The 25,615-nt window shown below is 43.8% G+C and overlaps 1 protein-coding gene, 1 long non-coding RNA gene and 1 pseudogene across 18 annotated transcripts; all 3 read left to right on the plus strand.

The window, feature by feature from the left end:
- The first annotated feature begins 899 nt into the window (after positions 1-899).
- LOC102076708 (uncharacterized) lies at positions 900-4,740 on the plus strand. Of its 17 annotated transcripts, XR_003221017.1 has the most exons (8): positions 900-1,532; positions 1,741-1,831; positions 2,184-2,216; positions 2,355-2,391; positions 2,461-2,567; positions 2,684-2,743; positions 2,893-3,842; positions 4,153-4,378. It is a non-coding gene; the product is annotated as an uncharacterized LOC102076708 (long non-coding RNA). The 17 variants fall into 17 exon arrangements; XR_003221022.1 differs by having other exon boundaries at positions 903-1,532; positions 1,629-1,831; positions 2,184-2,391; positions 4,153-4,379; XR_003221018.1 differs by lacking the exons at positions 1,741-1,831; positions 2,184-2,216; positions 2,355-2,391; positions 2,461-2,567; positions 2,684-2,743 and adding exons at positions 1,654-1,708; positions 2,776-2,824; positions 4,538-4,740 and having other exon boundaries at positions 901-1,532; positions 3,777-3,842; positions 4,153-4,217.
- A 534-nt stretch (positions 4,741-5,274) lies between these two features.
- LOC112847476 (putative nuclease HARBI1) lies at positions 5,275-6,500 on the plus strand (annotated as a pseudogene).
- A 10,853-nt stretch (positions 6,501-17,353) lies between these two features.
- On the plus strand, positions 17,354-18,483 carry LOC112847475 (programmed cell death 1 ligand 1-like). The gene is made up of 3 exons (XM_025909186.1): positions 17,354-17,496; positions 17,613-17,981; positions 18,083-18,483. The coding sequence occupies exons 1-3, from the start codon at positions 17,445-17,447 to the stop codon at positions 18,247-18,249; spliced, it is 588 nt and encodes a 195-aa protein (XP_025764971.1). The 5' UTR covers positions 17,354-17,444; the 3' UTR covers positions 18,250-18,483.
- Positions 18,484-25,615: the final 7,132 nt, after the last annotated feature.

Below are 25,615 nucleotides of genomic sequence, written 5' to 3' on the forward strand. Positions count from 1 at the left end.
CTTCTTTGTGTAGGAAGGGCTTTATCAGGGCTCAGGCTGCCAAAGTTCAGCATCTGAAGTCTGATGTCTCGAGCCTGGCATGCTCCAGAAAACTGACGGGTTCAGTTTGGGTCAGGCAGGATCTGGGGATGGTCAGGAGGTGGTGTCGTGTGTGTGTGTGTGTGTGTGTGTGTGTGTGTGTGTCTGCATCCAGCAACAGTCTCACTGTGTGTGTTACTGTTATGCCATTATGGTGTTTTGACTGGCTCATCACCAGCTGCACTTTTACTGAAGTTCATCTTCTAGTGAGAATGGACATGTTTGATGTGTCTGACCCTTAACCAAGTTGAGAGCTTAAGCACTTAATCTAAAGACCCTTCTGTGTTCCCTCCTCTTGGTTCTTGCTCAGTAAATCTCTGTGTGTGTAAAGAGTGCAGGGTCTAAACCTAAACAGAGCCAGTGTGATTGAGTTGAGTTTGTGAGAGTGAGTGGATTTAAGAAAGTGAGTGACTCAGACGTGTCAGTTGGTTTGTCATGTGTTTTGAGTTTTGAGGTGAGTTAGAATTTTTTTTGTTTCAAAGCTAAGTTGAAAAAATTCGTAATTTAATTTCCAAAACTTGCATATGATCTTCAATTTGTAGCTGATCTATTGACGTAACACATAGCAGCTGGAGCAGTCTCAAATGGGGGTTCAGTCCACTGCTGCCACCTGTGGCCAGCCTACAGCCAGATTAACTTGTGACACACACATCTGCACCTGGCTCTATCACCATGTGTGAATTTGTTTCATGCACAATACATTTGTAACTTTCAGTGTTTTCCATTCTTTCCATTCAACCATTCAACTACATGAAATGCAATTGTGTATTTTTTTTCAGCTTATCATTGACTTGAAGTTTTAGAAATTATTATTTCACAACAAAGAAATATGTATTTCACAAATATATTACACATTAATATTTGACTAGTGTTCTCACAACACATTCTGTCAGCATAGTCTGTCTGTGTCTTTTCTCTGCACATTTTAACTGAAATAACGGGGTAGGGACTTTGTATATTGCAACTGTGTAACTCACCTGGGACAATCATGTAGTGTTTGCAAGGAACACCAGGAGCCAATACAGGTAATTGATAAGCACAGCTGGAGAGCATTGCTAGTTATATACAGTCTATATAAGCTTGGTGAGTAAAGCAAACCTTTGGGGGTTTATGAGGAGATAGTAGTTAGACAGTGAATTTACAGTGGTTAGAAAGCAATTATAGCCAGGGCGATTGAGAAGAGCTTGTGAGAGTGAGTGGATTTTAGAAAGTGAGTGACTGAGGTGTGTCAGTTGGTTTGCTTCGTGTGTTTTTGAGTCTGTGTGTTTGTGGTACAGTGGAGTAGGTAAGTTATCAGGTGTGATAGATAAATGGACAGGTGTAGGTGGGGGAAATGGAGCCCAAAATTGTGAGGGAGCATCTGGAGTTCAAACTCCACAATCGCTATCCTGAAGGATCAAGAAGCAGAGAAAGACTTACAATCAAGAGAAGAGCTGAGACCTTCAGGATAAATGGTGAGTACAATGGATTATTTCATGTAAACTATCAGAGTGTCATGTGATCATTTGTTTTGTTTTCTTGTTTATTTTGCCTTTACATGCTTAATCTAGATGGAGACCTGTATTATATATGCAGGAAGAAGAAAAATAAAACTGAGCACTTGGAGAAAGTGGTCTGCTCTGCCAAAGAGGCAAGTGAAATGTTTGAGGAATTTCATTACAGCCACTTTGGTGGGCACTGTGGGTGGAAGAAGACTCGGGCTATCATGGCACACTATTACTGGGCTGGCATGGAGGCGGACATTCAAAAATGTGTGAGTACATTTCTTCAAAATGAGCCTTAAACAAAGGTGTGTGGTTTTACTGTGCTTTTCTTTGTTTGTACTTGTTCCTTCTGTCAAACACATATTACCTACAGCTATAAGTCACCGTGCTGCTATTATGAAAAGCAAGGAGAAATTTAGATTGTTTTTAAGAATTTAATGTTACTCTATTTGTCAGTAGGTTGCTCAGTGCCCACAATGCCAATGTAACCAGGACAATATTAAGGGAAAAAAGGATACATTCCAATAGAGTTACAGTAACGCAGACAGAATGGTTGATACTATTCAAATACTTAATATAACATAATATAACAGACTTGTCTTTTTTCCTCATACTTCACAGTGCCCTTTCAGCTTGTTGGGATGGATCTTGTGGGTAAACTAACCTTAACAAATGGTAGTAATCAATATATTTGTGTCATGGTTGATTATTTCACCAAATGGACAGAGGCCTACCCACTAAAAAGTAAAACAGCAGATGAGGTCACCAGTGTATTCTTGATTTCTTTTACAGACTGCTAACAGACCAGGGCTCAGAGTTTTTCCACAAGGTACAACATTAATAAATGAAGCAAAAATGTAATTTTAGCTGTGATGACTAATGTGATCAACTTTTCAAGGTCAACTATGGCCTGTGTGAAACTCTGGGCATCAAAAGAAGCCTCTGCTCACCATGTCATCCACAAACAAATGGCCTTGTGGAAAAATTAAATGGCACAATCCAGAGGTACAGTACTGCCATTTATATTTAGTGTTGTAACTACATCACAAATCTGCATATTGAGTATATTTTTCTTTTTCATGCTACCAAATTTCGGATCCCTCAAACTGGTGACTGACCAGCCAAAGAGCTGGGACAAATTTCTGCAGTGGACTATGTTCGGACTCAGAACAAAAAAGCAGGTGACTACAAAATAAAGCCCCTATTTCCTCAGGTTCAGCAGGGAGGCAAGGTATCCATCGGAGATCCCAAAGGAATACAAAGTAAAATGCACTTGAAAGAAAATGTTTTAATCCAGTTCCAGTTACTCAGTGTCATTCTATTTTGGCAGATTACAGAAGAAAGGGTCTGTACCATCAATTCCAATTAAGTTTGTGAGGGCCTAAAATCCCAGGAGGTGGTGTACGCTGAAGTGACCAAAAATGCCAAAAGCAGCCAAGAAAAGATCCGCAGGAGAAAAGCAAAAAGGGGAGAGGAGGATTGTTTTCAGGCGGGAGACCTTGGTTTGTGGAAAAATATAAGGCAAGAGCAGAGGAAAGGTGGCAAACTGGATTTGGATATGCTGGGACCCTTTAAAATTATGAAGCCGGAAGGCAGAAATGATCACTTGGTGTTAGAGAAGGGAAAGAGGACTCTCAAGATTAACACAGACCAATTGACACACTACTTCCAGCCTAAAGAAGAGGGTCCAAGCAAAACTGAAGGATTGTTTGCTGCTTGTGAGGGGCCATCAGCACCACCAGTGTCACCACCTTCCTGTTAGGGGAAATCACTGGTGCAGTCTTGCTGTGACCCAGAAAATGAGGAGTAAGCAGACAGTGAACAACTAAGACTTTTGAATAATGATATCCTCACAGTAATAAGAACAATTTGGGCTGGAGAAAAAAACAAAGGTGCTGAGGTCAAAGATTGGGCCATATAAGTTATTTTCTGAAAATGTTGACTTGGCCCCTGGGAAAGAGTTGGAAAGTGAGGTATGTAAACTTTTTCCAAATTAGTGGTCACCTTATTGGAAGGGATTGAGGGTGTAATGTTTGCGCCTATTTGACGATGGTGGGGCGAAGAAATGCTGCATTAATTATGGACTCATATTTAATGAGTTAATCAGTTTGGCAGGGGTCCACAAAAGGTCTCAGAAAGATGAGTTGGCTTTGAAACTTAAACTTTATAATTTAACACTATTCATAATTTAATTTCAAGATCTTCACTTTGTAGCTGGATCTGCTAAAGTATGATGTGGCAGTTGGGGCAGCCTGCGACAACAGACACTGGACACTCATTGTAAGAAATCACACAACAATGAGACTTTTAATTGAAATGACCAGGTTTAATATAATTTTCATTTGTAGCGTTTTTGAAGATCATGTATCTAAAACAGATGTGTTGACCCATTTGGGACAACACAAGAACAAAAGTGCAGAGTGCAAGGATGTAACAATGTGAGCAAAAAGAGTTAATGTTAACCACAGTAGTCATTACTATTAACTTGTACATGTGAATTATATGAGGCTCTTGGAATGAGTGAAGTTCAGTAACTGTAGTACATATAAAATATTTATATGTATATCCTCATTGTGGCATATATTTTCAGATGACCTTTCCCAGCTATGCCGTGCATGTGGTGAGAGAAGCTCTGGTGCAGAAACCGATGAATGGGTAAGATAACCAAATCAATACCTAAGATGGAAGCACCTTGAATGGGTTACTTTAACATCACTGGGTGAAATGTCACTTTGATGCACTAACAGAAAACTTATAGTTCAGGTAACCTGCATGCCTTTGCACTTTAAAGACAGTGGAAAACATCGAGCGATCCACAGATAAGACTTTTGCACAGAAATCTGCAGTACCTGCACATTCAGACGTGTTTATTTGCACATTCAGACGTGTTTATTTGCACATTCAGACGTGTTTATTTGCTTCACTCAACAGCCTGACTTTAGACGAATGACTCTGACAATCTGATTTTCTTTCAGATTGAATGCACCTGCTATGGAAAGTGGTACCACACAGTGTGTGTGGACTTCCCCTGTACAGAAGGCGACTACAAATGTTGTGCATGCTAAATAAACAGAAAAGAAATGATTGCTGTTGTCTTTGCTTAATGATTGGTTTTAGTCTTGGCAATCCACATTGCTGGCATTGCATCTTTCAACATGTTTGTTGGTAGATTTGAATGCACCAGGGGTCCGTTCTTCGTACCTCGCTAAGTAAGTTAGCTGGATTTGATTGTTGACGATTTCGCGTGATCTTGGATCGTTCGGTTCTCCGAAGCTCATCCGGGACTTGCTGTCATAGCAACAGATCCGTAAGCGTAAACCTGCTTGGGAGCAGGTTTACTTTATGTAAACAGGATTAGATCGCGGCCACTCAGGTATGTCCGCTTCATTTATACGAAAGCAACAGCGATATTTCTCCACTGTTTTTCAATAAATAAATATTATCAATGTAACTAAAGATAATGCAGTATTTGATTCTTTTATTGATTTCATACTGATACATACAGGTCATTTCCTAAAAAAAGGGAAATGTACTATTAATCATTCTATTTCATGTATTTGATTATTTCAGATGTAATTCATATTTTAGAGTAGTAATAGTAAAACACTTCGTGTAATCAAGATGAGAGACCACGGCTATAAAAGCGAAGGTGGATTTGGGAAGTCTGTCGCAGCCATGTCCTGTCCGTTTGTACGCGAGCAAGGAAGGTGCAAGATTGATAAGGAGAGTTTTCAGAATTCAGCGGATATTGCGGGATAGACAGGATCCTTTAGCTCAGCGCGACAGTGTGCTCATAGAGAGATATCGATTTTCCTGTGAGGGTATTATTTACTTAACCAACTTGTTGGATCCCTATGTTAAGAGTTCCACTCACCGTAGTCGGGCATTAACAACTGCACAAACTGTGTGCATTGCCTTGCGTTTCTTTGCGAGTGGCACGTTTCTGTACGCTGTTGGAGACGCAGAGAACATTGGCAAGAGTGCTGTCTGCCATGCCATTCACAAAGTATACCTGGCACTCAAGCGTTTCCTAGGTGTGTTTGTGGTTTTCCCAAGCCAGGTGAGACCACAGGTTGTCAAACAGGGCTTTTTCGCCATTGCAGGTACATGAAAATCGATAATGAATGTGATGCAATCATGACCTATGTCTGTAACTGTAGCTCGATTGTCCGCAGGCTTCCCCAATGTGATTGGTGCCATAGACTGCACACACATTGCGATCAAGGCCCCCCCAGGCCCCAATGAAGGGGATTTTGTCAACCGAAAGGGGGTCCACAGTATAAATGTGCAGGTGAGTAATACTAATATTTCAGATGGTAATATATAATGAAATGGAGTGTGTTCACATATAATGAAATCTCTTAGATGGTGTGTGTGACTCCATGTGCCACATCACAAATGTGGAAGCTAAATGGCCCGGATCAGTGCATGACTCAAGAATCTTCAGAGAGTCAGGGTTATGCACATTATTTGAGCGTGGTAAGAAAAAGACTTATTTTGATATGTCATACTTATTTTGGGCCTAACATAACAGCATTTCTCCATTACACAGGGGCCTACGATGGGATTCTCCTTGGAGACAGGGGTTATGCATGCAGGCAGTACTTCATGACACCGTTCCCTGACCCCAACCCTGGGCCACAGACCTGCAGCTCTAGCCAGGACAAGGGCACGCATTGAAATGACCTTTGGGCAAATAAAGGGAAGATTTCAGTGTCTGAAAGGTCTGAGGGTTGCACCTGACAGGGCATGTGACATTATTGTTGCATGTGCCGTACTGCACAACATTGCCACCATCAGAAAGGAGAGGACTCCTGTGGTGGAGGTGCAGCCTGTTGATGACCTCCAGCCAGTGCACTTGGACCAACCTAGTGGCAGAGCTGCACGGGACAGAATTGTGCAACACAATTTCGTATATTAAAAACATGACAAAACATATTTTCCATTGAGATTTATTTGAGCATCTTTTGCCGTCTCATCCAACAGAAGCCAGTCATCATTTGCCTGGAAAAGAAAATCATATATACTGTACCACGCAAGGTCATCAATAGTGCTCTGTATGAAAGTGTATTGTTACTTACTCTGTAGTTCCTTCTGTAGCAACTCGATTTCCAGTTGAACTTTTTGCCTCATTAGAGCTTGAAGTTCGATTTCACCTAGAAGCTTCTGTTTCTTTAGCTCAGTATACTCTATTTTCTGCTGGAGACTTCTCTTATAGAGCAAACGGATGTCACCCTGTTTCAATTGTAGAGACAACATTTGACGGTCAATACATGTCATATAGGAGGTAGAATTAATTACAAGACTGCCCACCTCTGTATCAGGCCTCTCTGCCGGCCTCTTTGCCTGCAAATCATACTGCAGTCAGAAACACATAGAAGTACACAAGTAGATACACATTCAGGCCAAATTATGCATGCACTTACAGGGACTTCCTCCAAACCACAGTCATCTGACAGGGTTGGTTCACTGTCCTGTGCAATGGGAACAAAATGGTGTTACAAAGGGATGTGGTACAGCCTATTGGTCTACATAATTACACAACAGATATATATGTGTGTGTGTGTGTGTGTGTGTGTGTGTGTGTGTGTGTGTGTGTGTATCTCCTAACTTACTGTGCATGCTTCAGTCACCCCTTGCATGGGAACAGGTAAAAGTGATGGAGTGTCATGTACAACTACACACACACAAAAACCCACAGTGTCAATACATGTCAGTGTACAACCAGCATTTTGATTAAGGCAACAACCACATATTTTGCATTGTACAAATGGAATTATGAGCTCATTTACCAGTTATGAAGGTGCTGCTGCTACTGCACCCCGGCTGCTGGTCTAAGGAAGAGCTGCCCCCAGGGATGCCCTCAACACTGGGTCTGGTGGCATTCAACCCTAGGGCCAGCTCCTCTGCTGGGGTGTGACGAGGGGGTGCAGGACCACCACCTGTCTTTTGTTGCTCTGCCCTTTTCTTGGTTGCTGTTATGAACAAACAGATTATTTCAGGGTCTCTTGTCATAGACTAAAAGCAATATAAGTGATAAATATTACCATTCTGTGGAATATTCTTATATTTCACTTTTACTTGTTCCCATGTTCTAGTGGGTCCTGTTGTGGCTCTAATGTGAAAGAGGATATGATGTAATATAATATAATATGGTATAATATAATATCACATGATATAATGTAATATCATGGATCACTTACGAGTTTAATTTGTCAGCAACTTTCTGCCAGCCCTCTCTCCTTGCTTTTGCAGCCTTTGCAGTGTTCCCATGCGTATTAATTAGAATCTGAAACTCCTGATATCCCTCAATCAAGAGTTCTTGCTCTGCTGCTGTGAAATACTTAGCGCGCTCTTTCGACATCTTCGCCGACCAATCAAAGGGTTGCCGATCAGTGTTTCTACTATCGATGCGTAGCCCCTTTTAAGCCACCCAGTGATCTCAGATTACTTCATCCAGCTGTACTAATCGTCAACAAAAGGTGTGTTCGGAGAACCGGATTAGCGAGCTCAAAGTTGGCGCGATGATTTGATCTTGGATGTGTCATTTGATCTTGGATGTAGTAAGCGAGGTACGAAGAACGGACCCCAGATTTAAGTGCAGCCACTCAGCCTCTACTCAATGTGGTGATAGAGCCAGGTGCAGATGTGTGTCACAAGTTAATCTGGTTGTAGCCTATGGCACCTGGCAACAGGTGGCAGTAGTGGACTGAACTCCATTTGAGACTCCAGCTGCTATGTGATAGTCAGTAGATTTGCTACAGACTGAAGATCATATGCAAGTTTTGGAAATTAAACTATGAATATGCTTAACTTAGCTTTAAAACAAAAAAAATTGTAACTCACCGAAAAACTTAAAACCACACAACAAACCAACTGACACACGTGAGTCATTAACTTTCTTAAATCTACTCAAGCTCGACTCAGTCACACTGGCTCTGTTTATTACTAATCACTGCTGTAAATTCACAGTAACTACCATCTCCCTACAAATGTTTGTTAAATTAACCAAACTTATACAGACTGTATACAACTTCAAAATGTTCATTTCCAGAGAAAAGACACAGACGTTTATTTATTTGCTGTTTTCGTGTTTGCCTCATGCATGAGAATATCACCAGGTAAACTTGGGACATTTTTTAAATATTTTGTTGTTCAAGAGCCAGGCAGACTAAAAATTCAGTTAAGAAACAAGGGGACAGAGCGGTTGCAGCACAGTGTAGAGCACTAGTAAAATTACTGCTCACTCTAACTCCATGATTACACTCCAAAAACCACTACACACCATTCCAACCCCTAACTCAAGTAAATTTAATGTTCATTCACTCATGAGCTGCTGTAACATGAATCAAATGGCTGAATAGCCACCTCAGCATGCAGTCAAGTCAAGTTCTATAGAGTCTTGGTAATGACCTACTAATTCAGGGATGTCGAACTCCAGGCCTCAAGGGCCGGTGTCCTGTAGATTTCACATATCACCCTGGGTAACACACCTGAATCAAATGATTAGCTCATTACCAGGCCTCTGGAGAACTTCAAGGCATGTTGAGGAGGTAATTTAGTCTTTTAAATCAGCTGTGTTGGATCAAGGACACATCTAAAACCTGCAGGACACCGGCCCTCGAGGCCTGGAGTTAGACACCTGTGTATTAATTGTATTCAGGTGTGTTGCAACAGGGACACATGGAAAAGTTGAAGGACACCGGCCCTCGAGGACTGGAGTTTGAGACCCCTGGCTTAGAGGACTGTGTTGAACCAACCCCGTTCACTGAGCAAAACGCACGATCTGATATCGTTGTGTTGGTGTTGTTCCCAGATCATCATACTAAATGTTGTTCCAGGATCAACAACACCAACACGACGATATCAGATCATCCGAGCAAAACGCAGGTCTACCGCTTGGTGCATGGCCTTTTGTTACCTAAGCACCACCCACTAATACACCCACTACTCTCAATACTGCTGATTCCCCCAGGAACCTGGAAATCCCAATACACTATAAATGTCAATAATCACACATACTGAAACACAATGGAGTAAAAATTCAGTTTCTGTCTTTCGGACTGATTTTTGGAGCTGGCATCTCCTTCATCACCGAGCACTGAGACTAATTTGAGGTCAGAGGCAGGAGCATGAAGTATACGAGGAGTTTTAAAAAGCAAACTCTCTCCATGTGTTTGAGTCTGGAAAGTGAAGCTGATGAACGCCTCACTGAAAGCTTTATTTTATGACCAAATGATTTATTCTCTTGTAGATTTTTGGTTTTCTCCATGTTTTTTTTTCCATTGTGACATTTAGACATTTTGAGGAGTTAAGATCTCTTCAGAGCAACAGTTAGTGTTTTGAAACAACCTTCTGTATCTCTGTAAACAATATTTTTAGTGAACTGACCGCTCTGTGACCATCACTAAATGAATATATTAACATGACTCCAGCTTAATCAGGATAACACTTTCCTGCTGTGACCACCTGAGCTTCAGATAAAGAACAAACTAACACAATACACATTTTAAAAAAAGGTAAGAATTCACATTTACAGAGGTTCAAATTGCTATCAGCAGCTTTTTCTCTGCCAGGTTGTTTTTTATTTAACTTATTAGCATCCACCAAGAAATATGAAAACATGCAAGACTAATTTAGAATGCAGTTTCTGAAAACTGGATGGAAAAGCAGGTGAGTTGTGAATAATATTTAACCTCCTGAAACCCAGGATTTTTATTTTTTTAAGTAAGTAACAACTATGTTACATCTTCCAGTTAATAAAGGAAGCTTAGTTGGGCCAGACAGGAATATAAACTCATTACAAATAGTTAGGAGAAAATTAAAAAAGCATCTGAAATAGTTTAGGTCTCAGGACTGCTATTTCTCTCACCCAAAACAGCCTTCCACGTGAAATACATCAGCTCTAAAGTTGTGCTGTCTATAAAAAAAAATTAAATTCTATGTGATGACGTTTTCAGCTAAGTTTCTTCCTGACCAGTAATGGCGGCGCACTGCTGAAAACGTGGTTTGTGACTTTGGCATTCCTTCAGTGAGATTTTAAAGTAGCCTGTGGCATTTACAGAAACAATAACATTCTCATAAAACAAAATACAGTCAGCCGATCTAGAAAGCGCGAGAATGGCTGCTGAGTCATCTGCGTTGTTCCGCTGGTTCTTGTGGTTTTTCAGCATTGTCATGCTTCTCTCTGCAGGTGAGCGTTATTTCTTAAACATTCACATTTGGTTTATAGAAGTAGTAGTATCCGCCCATTTTACATATAAATACTGTTTCTTGAAGAATTCTTTTCATAATGACTGAGGTTTCTTTGTGTGTTGACACGAGGCTGAGCGGTGGTGGTGGTTGTGATACACGCAAGGCAACGCTACGCTAAGGCAACACGAGGCTGGGTGGTGTCTGTGGCCTTGTAATGTTTTGACTCCAATCCATGTCTGACCACAGAGACCAAAGAACTTTACTGCCTGCAGCATCTGTAGTTTTCAGAATGAGTCTCCAATGAATAAAGCTTTTTGTTCATTGAATAAAGGCCAACAGTGGCTGCACTGAAGAGACACAGTAACTTATAATGAGGGGACTGCATATTTAATTGTACCATGGCATGGTTTTGTTCTGTAATCTGTATGCACTGATTTACACTACGGGTAAAATGTTTTAGAAAACACTGATTCTTCTAGTTTTTAATTTTTTTATTTCAAAATCCTACAAAAAAAGCCTTTTTCAGGGAACAAGAAATTGCTTAACAACTTAAAACTGTTCTGCAACAGTAGAGATTGATCAAGCCTTCAAAGTCGATGTTACCAATTCCTACAGGTGTCCCAATTTTTTCTTGATTACTTACAAACTGCTCTGTCTGCTGGGGGCAGGAGGTTGTAAATGCAGTGTTGGAACACAATGTGTAACCATACCCTTAGTGTACTCAGTTGTACTCCTTTTTGTGCGGGATGCACAAAAAGGAGTGAAGAGGCTGAAGCTAACGCCACAAAACGGGCAAAACATTTTCCATTTATCTATGTAGTGCAGCGAGCACCGTCAGGGTAATAAATGTAACGAAGTGCTGTGAGGAGTTAGTTTCTAGACGTTTGTTGACATCCCGCGTTTAGCTGCTGCTTCTTCTTCTGCCGCTAATTTAAGATAAGATAAGATAAGATAAGATGGCCTTTATTAGTCCCACAGGTGGGAAATTTGTTTTGTTACAGCAAAAGTGCAAAGTTATGTAGCAGAAATTAGAAAACACTGGAATGCAATAAAATACAATAAAATAAAATAAAATACTATATACAATAGAATAAAATAGAATAGAATAATATATACAATAGAATAAAATAGAAATACAAATACTATATACAACTGAGTAGGAAAATACAAAAACACAACTTCGTCAGAAGAAGAATTGCACGTATAGCAGTCTTATTGCACATGTGTGGGTTTGTGTGTTTGATCAGCTGCAAAAGTCTTTATTGTAGAGTCTGACAGCAGTGGGGAGGAAAGACCTGCGAAATCTCTCCGTCCCACACCGTGGGTGCCGCAGTCTCCCACTGAAGGAGCTGCTCAGTGCTGTCACAGTCTCATGCATGGGGTGGGAGATGTTGTCCAACAGGGATGACAGCTTAGCCACCATTCTCCTGTCACTCACCACCTCCACTGGGTCCAGAGGGCATCCTAGAACAGAGCTGGCCCTTCGGATCAGCCTGTTCAGTCTCTTCCTGTCCCCAGCAGAGATGCTGCCCCCCCAGCAGACCACACCATAAAAGATGGCTGAGGCCACCACAGAGTCATAGAAGGTCTTCAGGAGTGGGCCCTCCACTCCAAACGACCTGAGTCTCCGAAGCAGGTACAGCCTGCTCTGCCCTTTCCTGTAGAGGGCGTCTGAGTTATGAGTCCAGTCCAGTTTGTTGTTGTGCTTTACCGCCACCCGCTGGGCTGGAGTGTGGACCATGACGGTTTTAAGGCCTGGATATTTTCTTAAGAAAATCCCCGTGACATTTAAAAACCTGAACATCATTATCTCACCCATACTCTTTTGTAAAATCTCTTCAAACATCAACTGAACACTACTTCTCTGAAAAGCCCTCGTTTAGCTGACTACAAATCACTTTTCTGTACTACAAATATGTCTGTGAAGGTTCTCAGTCATCCAGGTCATTGTAGTCAAAGGAGTTTGCAAAGAAAAGCGTCTGGACTTCTTTGAGTTGCTTGAAGACGTTTCACCTCTCATCCGAGAAGCTTCTTCAGTTCTAAGGTCAAATGGCCGAGAGTCCCAGATTTAAACCCAGTGGGAGTATCCCCCCAAAGAGGGACAAAGGACCCCCTGGTGATCCCCTAATCACATGAGCCAAGGTGTGAAAGTGGGTGAAGAACTGAAGAAGCTTCTCGGATGAGAGGTGAAACGTCTTCAAGCAACTTAAAGAAGTCCAGACGCTTTTCTTTGCAAACTCCTTTGACTACTACAAATATGGAATTGTGGAGGTAAGCATCAACGACACAGAGCTCTCAGTTCTCACTCCTTCTTTATTCTTCTCCAACACAAAACTGCACACCTCGCGCCACACAACACAGGAACACACTTCCTTAACACTGGGTGTGAGTGGAGCCCTCTAGTGGTCCACCACACATGCCCCCCCGAACACCCAGCAGAACTAGTCCAGGACCCGGGGCTTAAGCAAACGGCCGGAACGGCTGAACTGGGGGGTGGGAAACTGACAGAGGGCAACCCAGCCCGGGAGCGAGGCTGGCACTGGCGGTCAGAAAAAGCTGCAGACGAGTCAGACTCCGTTGATTGTGGGTCGCTCCTGGGGGAAAAACAGAATCCATCAGCCCGGTGGCAGGTGGGCGGCCACGGCGAGGGGCCTGGGCCGGGACCACCTGATCCTCTAGCATAACATGTGCAGGCTTAAGTCTGTCAACAGAGACAACCTCCTGCCGACCGCCAAAGTCCAAAATGAAATGTTTGTTGCCTGGTTTAAGAACCCTGTATGGCCCGTCATATGGTGGACGCAGCGGAGTCCTATGGGCATCGTGCCTGACGAAAACGAAACGAGCAGAGTCCAACGAACTGGGAACAAAAGTGTCAGGCAGGCAGTGGTGCACAGGACCAGGAACAGGAAATGAGTCTCTTGGGGGGCGAAAAGGCAACAAAGAGGTATCGAAACATGGGGGAGGGCTCTCAGGCAAGAATTCCCCGGGGACCCGGAGGGGCTGGCCGAGGACCAGTTCAGCCGGGGAAACCCCGAGGTCTTCTTTAACAGCGCTACGCAATCCCAGCAAAACCCACGGAAGACGGTCGACCCAGTCGCCACCTGTTAAGGAAGCCCGGAGCGCGGCCTTAAGTGACCGGTGAAACCGTTCGCACATCCCGTTAGCTTGCGGGTGGTACGCCGTGGTGCGGTGGACCTTGACCCCCAGGCCGTCAGCCATAGCAGACCAAAGCTCAGAAACAAACTGGGGGCCCCTGTCCGAGGTAATGTCAGCAGGGGGACCGAAACGCGAAACCCACGTTGACAAAAATGCTCTGGCTACCGTCACCGCTGTCGTGGATGCCAGGGGTACCGCCTCCGGCCACCTGGTGGTGCGGTCCACCACAGTCAAAAGGTGCGTGAAACCCTGTGACTGCGGCAAGGGACCAACCAGGTCCACATGAACGTGATCGAAACGCCTACCGGGGACACGGAAAGGTTCGAGGGGTGCCTGCGTGTGCCGGTGGATTTTTGAGCGTTGGCATGGGATACAAGCTGCCGCCCATTCCTTCACCGTTTTGCGAAGGCCCGGCCAAACAAACCTGGCGCTGACCAGCTTAACCGAGGCCCGGACGCCGGGATGAGAGAGGGCATGCACCGAGTCAAAAACACGCCGACGCCACGAAAGGGGAACCACTGGGCGGGGGCGGCCGGTGGAAACGTCGCAAAGAAGGGGCGGACCGCCGTCCCACACCGGGGTGTCCTCCAGCACGAGGCCCGTTTTCGTTGACTGAAGGGCAAGGACGTCCGGGTCAGCACGTTGTTCAGCGGCCATGGCAGCGTAGTCGACGCCGACATACACCGGAGAAACCAACACACGTGAGAGACAGTCAGCGACATGATTGGACTTACCAGCCACATGCTGAATGTCTGTGGTAAACTCTGAAATGGCCGCCAACTGGCGCTGCTGGCGTGCGCTCCATGGGTCAGAGACCTTGGACATCGCAAACGTCAAAGGTTTGTGGTCAACGTACGCAGTAAATTTGCGACCCTCGAGGAAAAAACGAAAATGTCGTGTTGCGAGGTGCAGGGCCAGCAACTCCCTGTCAAAAACACTGTACTTGAGTTCAGCATCCCTGAGCGTACGACTGAAAAAGGCGAGCGGTTGCCAGAGACCTGAAACCCGCTGTTCCAACACCCCACCCACTGCCACGTCGGACGCGTCGGTGGTCAGCGCGATCTCCGCCGACGGAAGCGGGTGGGCCAGCAGGGCGGCGTCAGCCAGTGCAGACTTGGCTGCGGAAAACGCCTGGATGCGTTCCGGCAGCCAGTCAACAGGATCTTTGGCTGTTTTACCTTTTAAGGCATAGAGTGGCTGTAGCAGGTGGGCAGCTCTGGGGAGAAAACGGTTGTAAAAATTTATCATCCCCAAGAACTCCTGCAACGCTTTAACCGATGTAGGACGCGGAAAAGCTGAAACGGCCCGGACTCTGTCGGGCAACGGAACCACACCTTCAGCGGAAATGCGGTGCCCGAGGAAATCCAGAACAGGCAACCCAAACTGGCACTTGGAAGGGTTGATGATCAGGCCGTGCGCTGCCAAACGCTGGAAAACCTGGCGCAGATGGGACTCGTGCTGGCTCACTGAGCAGCTGGCCACCAATATATCGTCCAGATAAACAAAAACGAACGGCAGCCCACGCAAAACGGAGTCCATCAGCCGCTGAAAGGTCTGGGCGGCACCTTTCAGGCCAAACGGCATGCGCAAAAACTCGAACAAGCCGAAGGGGGTAATGACAGCGGTTTTAGGAACATCTTCGGCGCGCACGGGAACTTGGTGATACCCCCGCACCAAGTCAATTTTAGAAAAAATCGACGTTCCAGCGAGATTGGCAGAAAAATCCTGAATGTGGGGGATGGGGTAACGGTCATTCTCCGTGGCATTATTCAAACGGCGGAAATCTCCGCATGGCCGCCACCGCCCGTCCGATTTGGGCACCATGTGAAGTGGAGAGGCCCATGCACTGTTCGAACGCTGTACAATGCCAAGGCGCTCCATGGCTGCAAACTCTTCCCGAGCGACGGACAGTTTCGCGGGGTCGAGGCGGCGCGCGCGCGCGAACACCGGGGGCCCAACCGTGGGAATATAATGCTCAACCCCATGCTTCGTTACCGTGCTAGAGAAATTAGGGACAGACAGCGATGGAAACTCTAAAAGCAAACGCTGAAAAGCATCCCCGGAGGTCACTACATTAGCCCGAAACAGGGGCTCGGCAGCCCGAGTAAAACAGGGTAGCGAAGAAAACGAGAGAGCATCAATTAAACGTCTGTTAGCAACATCGACAAGCAGTCCATGAGCACACAGAAAATCAGCACCTAAAATAGGTACAGAGCTAGCGGCGACAACAAAGTTCCACTGGAAATCCCGGCCATGAAAACAAACAGTCACCAACCTTTCCCCAAACGTTTTGATGGGAGAGCCATTAGCTGCCATGAGCTGCGGTCCACAGTTCGCTGCTAGTCCGTCGGCAGCGGTAGGGGGAAAGAGGCTCTTCTGTGAGCCGGAGTCCACGAGAAAACGTCTCCCGGAGCGCGAGTCCTCTATGAAGAGCAGCCTTTCTGTATTGCCAGCGGTCGCGGCTGCTACGGCGCGCTGGCGGGTCCGTTTCCCTGGGCCGTGAAAGCGCAAGGCGGCAGGCAGCGACGCGCTCTGTCGCCAAAACGCTGATGGTAGAAACAGATGCTCTTTCGGCGGTGCCGGCGTGTAGCAATCCCTGCCGTCAGCAAGGGGGCGGATGCCCCGGGGGAGGCAGGTGGAGGCGTGGAAGGCGCCGCCGGCGAGTCCGTAGCCAGGGCGTGAACGTCGAAAGTGCGGCTAGCCAGGAGAATGCGATCCGCTTCTTCAGCCAGGGAGCGATAATCCTTCGCAGGCAGAAGCGGGGAGTTTGCGAGGACAGCTCTCACGGCGGCCGGTAGTTGGCGGAGGAAGAGGTGGACGAAGAGGAATCCCCCGTCATCCGGCCCGAGCAACGACAGCATGTACTCCATGAGCTCGAGCGCGGAACCGCCACCCAAGCCTGACAGGTTGAGGAGCTGTTCGGCTCGTTCAGCGTCGGAGAGGGCATAACGCCGAAGAAGCAGCTCTTTAAGGGCGGCGTATTTCCCTTGGGCGGGTGGGTCCCGGAGGAGCGTCATCGCGCGACGGGTGGCCAGCGGGTCGAGCGAGGCCACCACATGGTGATACTTCGTGTCGTCAGCCGAGATGCCGCGAAGGGCGAACTGAGCCTCCACGTGAACGAACCATGATGGGGGGTCATGGAGCCAAAAGTCCGGCAGTTTCAGCGCCACAGCGAACGTAGCTGCAACAGGAGGCGGAGGTCCGGTGGCCGCTGATGCATCCATAGCGGAGTCAGCGTTATCTGCGGCCCGTTGCATGCTCGAGTCAGGGGTCACCAATGTGGAGGTAAGCATCAACGACACAGAGCTCTCAGTTCTCACTCCTTCTTTATTCTTCTCCAACACAAAACTGCACACCTCGCGCCACACAACACAGGAACACACTTCCTTAACTCTGGGTGTGAGTGGAGCCCTCTAGTGGTCCACCACAGAATATTTGTTTTGCTTTTGGCTTGGGTCAGTGTCATTACCTGTAGCATGAGGCGATACCTGGACCCCACAGTAACCAACTCGTCCGGAATGTCTCATCATTATGTGCCACTGCCACAAAGTTTGCTGTGTCTCAGCACAGTCTCAGAGGCACGGTACACTGACCCAACAGTGGTCTCTCTGATCCTCACTGTGATTGGCTGTTTGTAGAAGCTAGCAGTTGTACAATGATTGCTCTAACCCCTCTACTTTGTGTTGTTTCCTCTTTTAGAGCAGAAAAACATCACAGCTGAGTCTGGACAGAATGTCACTCTGCCATGTCGAGCTCCAAACAATAACATCCTGATCTTAGTTGTAGAGTGGAGCAGGCCTGACCTGAAGAGGGACGAGTATGTGATCTTATACCGGGACAACCAACTTCATTCAGATTACCAGGATCCATCCTTTAAGGGCCGGGTGGACCTGCAGGACAGCCAGATGAAAGATGGAGACGTCTCATTGGTGCTGAAGGATGTGATGATTAGTGATGCTGGAACATATGAGTGTCGTATTATCGAGAGGACAGGAACAACTCGAATGAAGAGAACTTGGCTGACGACTGACCCCATAAATATCATCAACCTAAGTGTTGTTCCTCCAGGTGAGTTTGAGTTCAGTGTGTGCAGTTTGAAGAGGAAATTGATTCTGGTCTGTGCTTCAGTGATCCCCTTCCTGTCCCTCACACCTGTTTCTCACCTACAGATCCATCAGGAGGACACAGAGAGGACAGATGGGAGGAAGATGGATTTGTTGGACTGATAATTGGTGTGCTAGTTTCTTCTACAGCGGTGGTTGTTGTCAGTGGTCTATTGATTTACAGAAAACTTAAAAAGCAACAAAATCACGATTCTGCAGCAACAACAGGATGAAGTGCAAGCCTCCTCCTGCTGTTTCCAGTGTTGACATTGAAGACTGATGACGTGACTGAACGCTCAGTATTTGGTTTGATTTTTACATTTCTCTTATTATCCTCAGTGTTTATACACCTGCAGTACTTTCATTGGGTTTTCATTACTGTATTTTTCGGACCATAAGGCGCAATAAGCAAAAGAAAACAGTCAGATAAGTCAAACTTTATTCATGTCATTTTTCTTGCTTCCTCCTCTTCCGTACCATTGATTCATTAATGTTGAATTCTCTCGCAGCTGCTCTATTCCCATGTTGTTGCAGTAAATTAATGACTAACCTCATATTGTCGATGGATTATCTCACGTGTTCTCCTGACTGAAGTTTGGTCCGTTTACAGCATCCTGCCATGCGATTGCATTTTTTCTAACCATCGGGAACCCTCATGTTATGTTTTATTGAGTGGAAAAAAGTTAGCCTTCATCCTCCAGCTTCACTGTGTTTATGTTATGCTAACATAGCTGTGTCGCTAGCGATCACGTAGTACATCATTATATACCAACTAGCCCAACTTCAGTAACCCTACAAACGTCACTGCTGTTTAATTTTCTGTCTTGATTTATGTTGGAAGTGATAGCAGAGCTGTATGTTTGAATTTTTTCAGAAATCTCTCAGACAGAACATGGTATATCATGTTTAGGTGATATAGCACCTAAACATGATAGAAGTTAGTAGGAAGTTAGCACCTAATTCCATTAAATTTAATAAATTCCATTTTCTTGGATGCCTGGGTGTTAAACTTAAATGTTACACTTGGTAAAGCAACAATGCTGATCATTTTATTACAGATGAAAGAATTTAGATAGTTTTTCGTTTGACTTTGGGACCTGAGTGGACGGAGTTTTGGACCCAGATTACTGCACGAGGCTCCTGACTACAATAGCCGTTAATGCTCCAACAATCCATCCAGCGGTGCAGCTTCGTAGCTTACCAAAGTCACACTAAAACATTTTTTGACAGATTTGAGCGCCGTGTACCACATAAAATCTGTTCAAGGTCAGTAAGCACAACCAGAATGCATACATAAGGCACACTGCCGATTTTTGAGAAAATTAAAGGATTTTAAGAGCACCTTATAGTGCTGAAAATACAGCAATTCAATTTCCATTAACTGCATGTTAGCAGAATAATAACGAAGATAGATTTATTGTTGTGACTCTGTAAATGTCATTTTTTCTTCAAACTAATCTACGTTAGATCTTACAGACACTGAGCTGACTCACAACAAATACACTGTGTATTACTGCAGATTAAAAACCAACAGTTGTTACTAAGCTGTTTAATGGTGCAGGACCTACTGGTTGATTACAGCTGAATGACCTCCAATTTCAGGTGGGGGAGTCTTGTCTACGCCTCTTCCTGTTGGCATTCTCACTGCAGATTGTGTAGCATATCAAGAGCTGTGCAGATGATGTTGCTTTATGTGTTGGTTTTTCTTTTTTTAAATGTGAGTTTGTGTACTGCTAATAAATGTCTGCATCACTTTTTGTAAGTCAGTCTAGTCTTTTCTTGTCCTTGGCTGTAAAAGTTAAAATTCCTCTTCAACATTTAAATAGTTGTAATTAAACAGCTGGAATCAGTTCAAAACAAAGAAATCATCATTGAACCCGAGTAAAATCTAAATCAACCACCAAGTGATAACTTCTAGACTGCAGTTTGCAGTCTATGACATTAGCACCTGAAAAGCCATTTAGTTTATTTATTTATTCATTTTTTTTTAAATTAACTATATTTAGTAGAGTCATCGGATCAGCTAATGTTAGCTAGCTTAGTTAGCGAGCTCCATTCATATGCACACACTTTTACAATTTATCAGTTCTCAGATCCTCTCCTCGTGTCCCACCACAGATGTGAGCATAAGTATTAAGGACAAATTGAAGCAACAGCTGGAACAAAAATATTTTTATAAATCATTCAATCGCTTTTAATGATCTCAGGCATAAAAGTGTTCATGACATACTTTATACACCAGGCCAGTTCTAATTTAATCACAGTACGGCATAACTGACAGAATCAAACTTGAAAAAACCAAAAACTTAAAAAACAACAACAACAACATTAATCTTCAATAAACTCTGATGTGAAAATGAACATCTCTTCACGGGAGCCAAGAATCCAGCGACTGTGGCTTGGCGGTATAGGGCGGAGCCCTCACTGTCTTCTCCGCCAGTTCGTCAGCTAACCTCACGTTAGTTACAGGCCGCCTCTGCTTCGTGTTCGTTGTTTCTAAATTACGTTTACCTTGTTTACCTTACTGCTGTTTCTGTCAGTGGTAAGACATTATAAAACACATTGAAGGAATACAAAACAGTCAGAGTTTTGTTCAGAGAACTACGTGCGCACGGGTGAGTGATCGGGCGATACTCACCCCGAGGCTTTGCAGTCAGCTTTATTTATACTCAAGCATGTTTGCGTCACAGACACATGTAGGAAGAGATAACATACCACTCCTTACAAAGCATAAAACATATACGTTCAACTGTCAGTAAGGAACTGGTCAAGCCTATCTTAAGGGAAACAGAAGCCAGTTGGTTCCTGTTCCCAACGGCAGACTCAGCAAACTCAGCAAAGGTGAGGTTTCCTGTGGCAACCTCCTTATGCCAGTCATTTTTAGAAGTCAGCAAGGCTCACGTGCATGTGTAGTGACAAGATACATGTAGTATAAAATATATGAACATCATTGTACATTCGCAAACCTATTTAGGGAAAGCATGTTATTTAATAAAACATTAAACAAAATCTCTTAACAGTTTCCTATGAACGAATCTGTGTTTGGGTCCATGTCCACGTCCTGGCCTCTGGGCTCCTGTGACTTCTTTGGCCTCATGGATTAGGTGTAGGGGCAAAGACATTTCAATAGGCCTTCTGCCGTAATTGCCTCCATACATAAAGTCTCTCCTGGGCCAAATTCAGCAGTAGGTCAACCAGAGGAGGATGAAGAAGAGCAGGAGCAACATACCAGGATAATGAACGGCATACATACGCATACACGTTTTCACTGTTAAAAATGTAGTAAAAATAAGTGTCAAAACTGATTTGAATAAATAATTGTGAAATAACATTATTCAGACACACACACACCCTGGAAAAAAGTTGCATGCACATTATAATGGTCTTTATTTCCAGACCGGCCAATTTTTTAATCTGTGCTTTGAATAAAATAAAACACAGCACAAACTTTTGTCCCTCTCTTCCGTGCCTCCTAACAGACTTCTATCAGTTGTACACCTTCACGGGCTCGTGCTGCAGCAGGAGTTAATGTCGCTAAAGCAATCCTTTAGAGAGAGTGTTTTTCCTCACAATCACACACACAATCCAGACGTGTCTGCTTTAAAAAACTTAACATACAGCCAGAAACCACCTGTTACTTTGCTTAACAGCTTCTTGTAATGGACCGTGCTCTCCTGTGAAGGCTCAAAATGCACTCAGCACACCCAAATAAATACGACAATAAGACAGATATTAAGGTGAAACTTTTTAAAAGTCCAAACACACAGAAATGATAAAATTACTCAAGCAGCAGCAGAAATTTTTGCCCCATTGGTGTGAGAATCCATCTAACACAGGATCATGGCAGTTTGTGATACGATCATCTCAATACACTGATTTGTGTCTGTATGTACAAAATTAATATTTTCCTATATAAGCAGGCATCAGCAATCATTTATATTTTAATTAGGACAATGCGGTTCCTGTGTAGAGTAAAAAAAAAAAAGGAAAGAAAAAAAGCGTGTTGCACTGAGGTTTTCGGCTGTTATCAGTACATGTTACAGAGCTCTAGTATCAAAAATATCTCAGGTTGACGACAGCAAAGAACCAAAGCTTTGGGAACATGTTTCCAGCATTTTCTGGTAACATCTCCTGTGGTATTTCAAATAAATGAAGACAAATTTACACTAAATTTACATTTATTCATGAGGTGCACAAAAAGACATACTGTTCTTGAGCATTAAATGTGGTGCAATTTAAATACTCTAATATACCAAAACATTTGCATTTTGAGGAAAACACCTACAAATCCAATAACGTAAAAAAATTAGTGTAACCACACCTTTTATTTGGAAATATTGACCCTGGACTTTTTTTTTTTTTTAGCAAAAAAAATTAAATCTTTTAATACCAAAAGACGGGTTTGTGCTGGTTGGATTTATTTAAGATGTTTTCAACAGAGTTCTTCACAGAACAATTGTAAATAAATTGAAATATCTCAGAAGTAGTTGAAGACAAAGCAAAGCAAATATAAAAAAGGAAAAAAGGGGAATTTGACAGCCTTTTGATAAAAAAAAAAATCAGGGTATGTAACAATTAGAGAAGGACCAAGTTTACAGACAGCAAATGCTCAGAGAGAACCAAGTTAATAAGGATCAGGTGAACAAAATCAGGCATTAACGAAGACAAACAAGAAAAGGAAAATAGTAGAACAATATATTGTTAATGTAAGAATGATGTTAGAAACCAAAATTATCAAAAGGTTTTTATCAAATGTGATTTTCTTTTTTGAAAGTAAATGTTGCTGCAGCTGGATTTTACATTTTTACATTAGTGTTGCATCGCAGCTCAATAAGGAGTTACCTCGATGCTGCCCCAACATTTTGTTTTGTTTGCAGAGTGAGTCAAGTATACAGCGCCACATACTCTAAATATGGAGCAAAGCTGCGAGCTTTAAAAACAAGGTATGTGTTTATAGTATCATTGTATAATAAATAATTTCTATTAAAAACAATGTACAAATACCAATAATTATCAAGTTGTTGCAATAATTAAAATTAGTAGGCATTTTGTTAAGAAATTGATGTTGACAGGATACTATTATGAGGTAAAAAAAAATGAAAAAAAGTAAAATAAAACTAAAAAATTAATAATAGTGAAGATATATTTCATCATCCAGACGACCCCATGAGGTCGGAATGGCTGGTTGAAAAATGTGTTTAGTCCCAAACTGGGACTAAACACTAGTCTTGGGCCACAGAAAGGAAGATGACCAACACTGATAATGGGAGCCTGAGACAATATATACAAAGGCTGGTGATCAGGAGAGCTCGAAACACATGAGGAAAAATCACACAGCTGAACTGAATCTTTTTTTTTTTTTTTGCTGCTGTCCCGTTTGGTTCTTTTGCCATCAGAATTATTGTCTAAAGTCCAAGAAAGATGCCCAACGGATTTACTTTACCAAATGGACCATCCCAGCCTTGCTGTATTGGTCAGACATGACTGGGGGAAGGGAAAGGGAGAAAGAAAGAGAGGGAGGGAAAGAAAAACAGCGGGGAAGAGGAACGGTGATAAAGGGCACAAAACAAAAAAGAGGTGGGGGGACAAAAAATACATATATACACCTGGATCACCTGTTGAGAGAGAAAAAAGAAAGAAAGAAGAGAAAACAAGCAAAAAAGAGAGCAATATAATAAACAACATCATCATGATAATCTATGTGTATATAACAGTAAATACTAAATATTGAATATTATTGTGCAGCACGTAGGATCGACAGCGCACAGTGTGCTTTGAGGTAGGAGCCAAAAAGGGTGCAGTTTGTGTGTGTGAGCACCCGTGTGTACACCTGTGAGCATGAGCGCGCTTGTTTTTAAAAGGTTCCTTCATGTAATGATCTGCTAGAGGGTGTGGGGAGCCATAGCCCCATCCTCCAGGGCATGAAGCAGGTATGGAGGAGATCCAGGCTCCAGACATCCAGAGCGCAAGAGTCCAAGGAAGACCAACGGAGGGGCAACCGTGCCACTCTCCTGGAAAGAGCTGAGGAGAGCCCCAGATGAGGGGTCACCCAGCAGCCACGGAGCAGAAGTCAGAGGGGGTTGCAGTGACGTGCCCGTGAGCCCCGCCAGCAGCCAGCTGTGCCAGAGTGACCGATCCCCAGGCCCAGGGGCCAAGGGCACCCCACCCCCGAAGGGGCCCGACTGAGCAACAGGTGCCAGGCCCCGACAATCCTGGCACCTGTCGGGGCCAGGCTTGCACCAGGTATGCACTGAGCCGGTACATACCTGAGTGCCCAGCCCCGGACACCAAGAACCAATAATGCACCGATGTTTGAGGGCGTCAGCCACCGGCAGGTGGAGTGGTGGGGGAGATAGGCCTCCATACCTTGGAGGGCCTGAGATGTCCCTAGAGAGGTGGCGTCTGATACCCGACCTGACATATAGACACAGACAAACAGGCACACACAGATACAAACATCCATTCCCACCCTCGTGCTCTCATATGCAATTACTCAGCACTCACCCGACGTGGAGACAGACATAAATAGACACAATCACACTCCCCAAACGTAGTCTGTACCCCAGGTCTAGGTACTGTGAGTACAAGAAAATAATTATTAGAATGTAATGTGTTAAATTTGTTTAGATCACAGTAGGGCTGCCACGATTAGTCGACTAGTCACGATTATGTCGACTATTAAAATCGTCGACGATTAATTTAATAGTCGACGCGTCGTTTGAAGCTTTGTAAGATCCCAAAAGACGCATCAGTAAGTAGTAGGATTTAAGAGTGTAATGACGGACTGAAACAGAAGATGGCAGCACTGCATGTACAAGGATGCCAGCTGCCTTTAAACCCCGAAGAAGAAGAAGCTGTGTCCCAGAATTCATAGCGCGGCCCTGCTCAGTTTTCAACAATGGCGGCAGCTAGTTAGTTTTAATATCACTCTTATTATTCTTTCTGGGTCACAAAATAAACGTTTAACATATTTTCAGGCGAGAATATAGCTGTGTAAACCTCAAATATCTGCTCAGTTTATCAAGACATCACATATTTTCAAAAGTGCTCCGACGTTTCCGGAGACGTCTGTTACCCACCAGCTCGATAGCTAGCTGGGGTTGACGGCTCACTAGAGCCAGTGAGAACACCGGACTCCCGGCAAATCGTTTTCAAACTCACCGCCGTCTTTCGCTACTCAGGTTAAACATGATATATTAGTCACTTAGATAACTTAAAAGTGATATTGTTTGGCTTTTTTTAGTATTTTATTTGTTCCTGAGTAAATCGGGTTGGCTGAGATTAAAGTTATAGTTTTTACACAGCTGAATAAACGTCAAGCAGACAACTGATTATCAGAAGTGTGAGATGCTCGAGAATATACTCCGGTGTCCTGTTATATTTTAGATAGCAAGGAGCAGACGGCTGAGTTTTTTAAACTCCACCAAACAAACTACAAATGTCATTAAAATTTAATAAACTATCATCTTGTCTTTAATTTTAGTTAGCACATACCTTAAACACTTAAAGCTGTAAGCTAATGATAGTTATTTAAGAGCAGATGCATGCTGGTGAAATAAGCTGTACGTTTTACATCCAATGGATGCATGATCTGATTAG

Source organism: Oreochromis niloticus, linkage group LG7 (assembly GCF_001858045.2).
Source record: "Oreochromis niloticus isolate F11D_XX linkage group LG7, O_niloticus_UMD_NMBU, whole genome shotgun sequence".
Classification (NCBI taxonomy): domain Eukaryota; kingdom Metazoa; phylum Chordata; class Actinopteri; order Cichliformes; family Cichlidae; genus Oreochromis; species Oreochromis niloticus.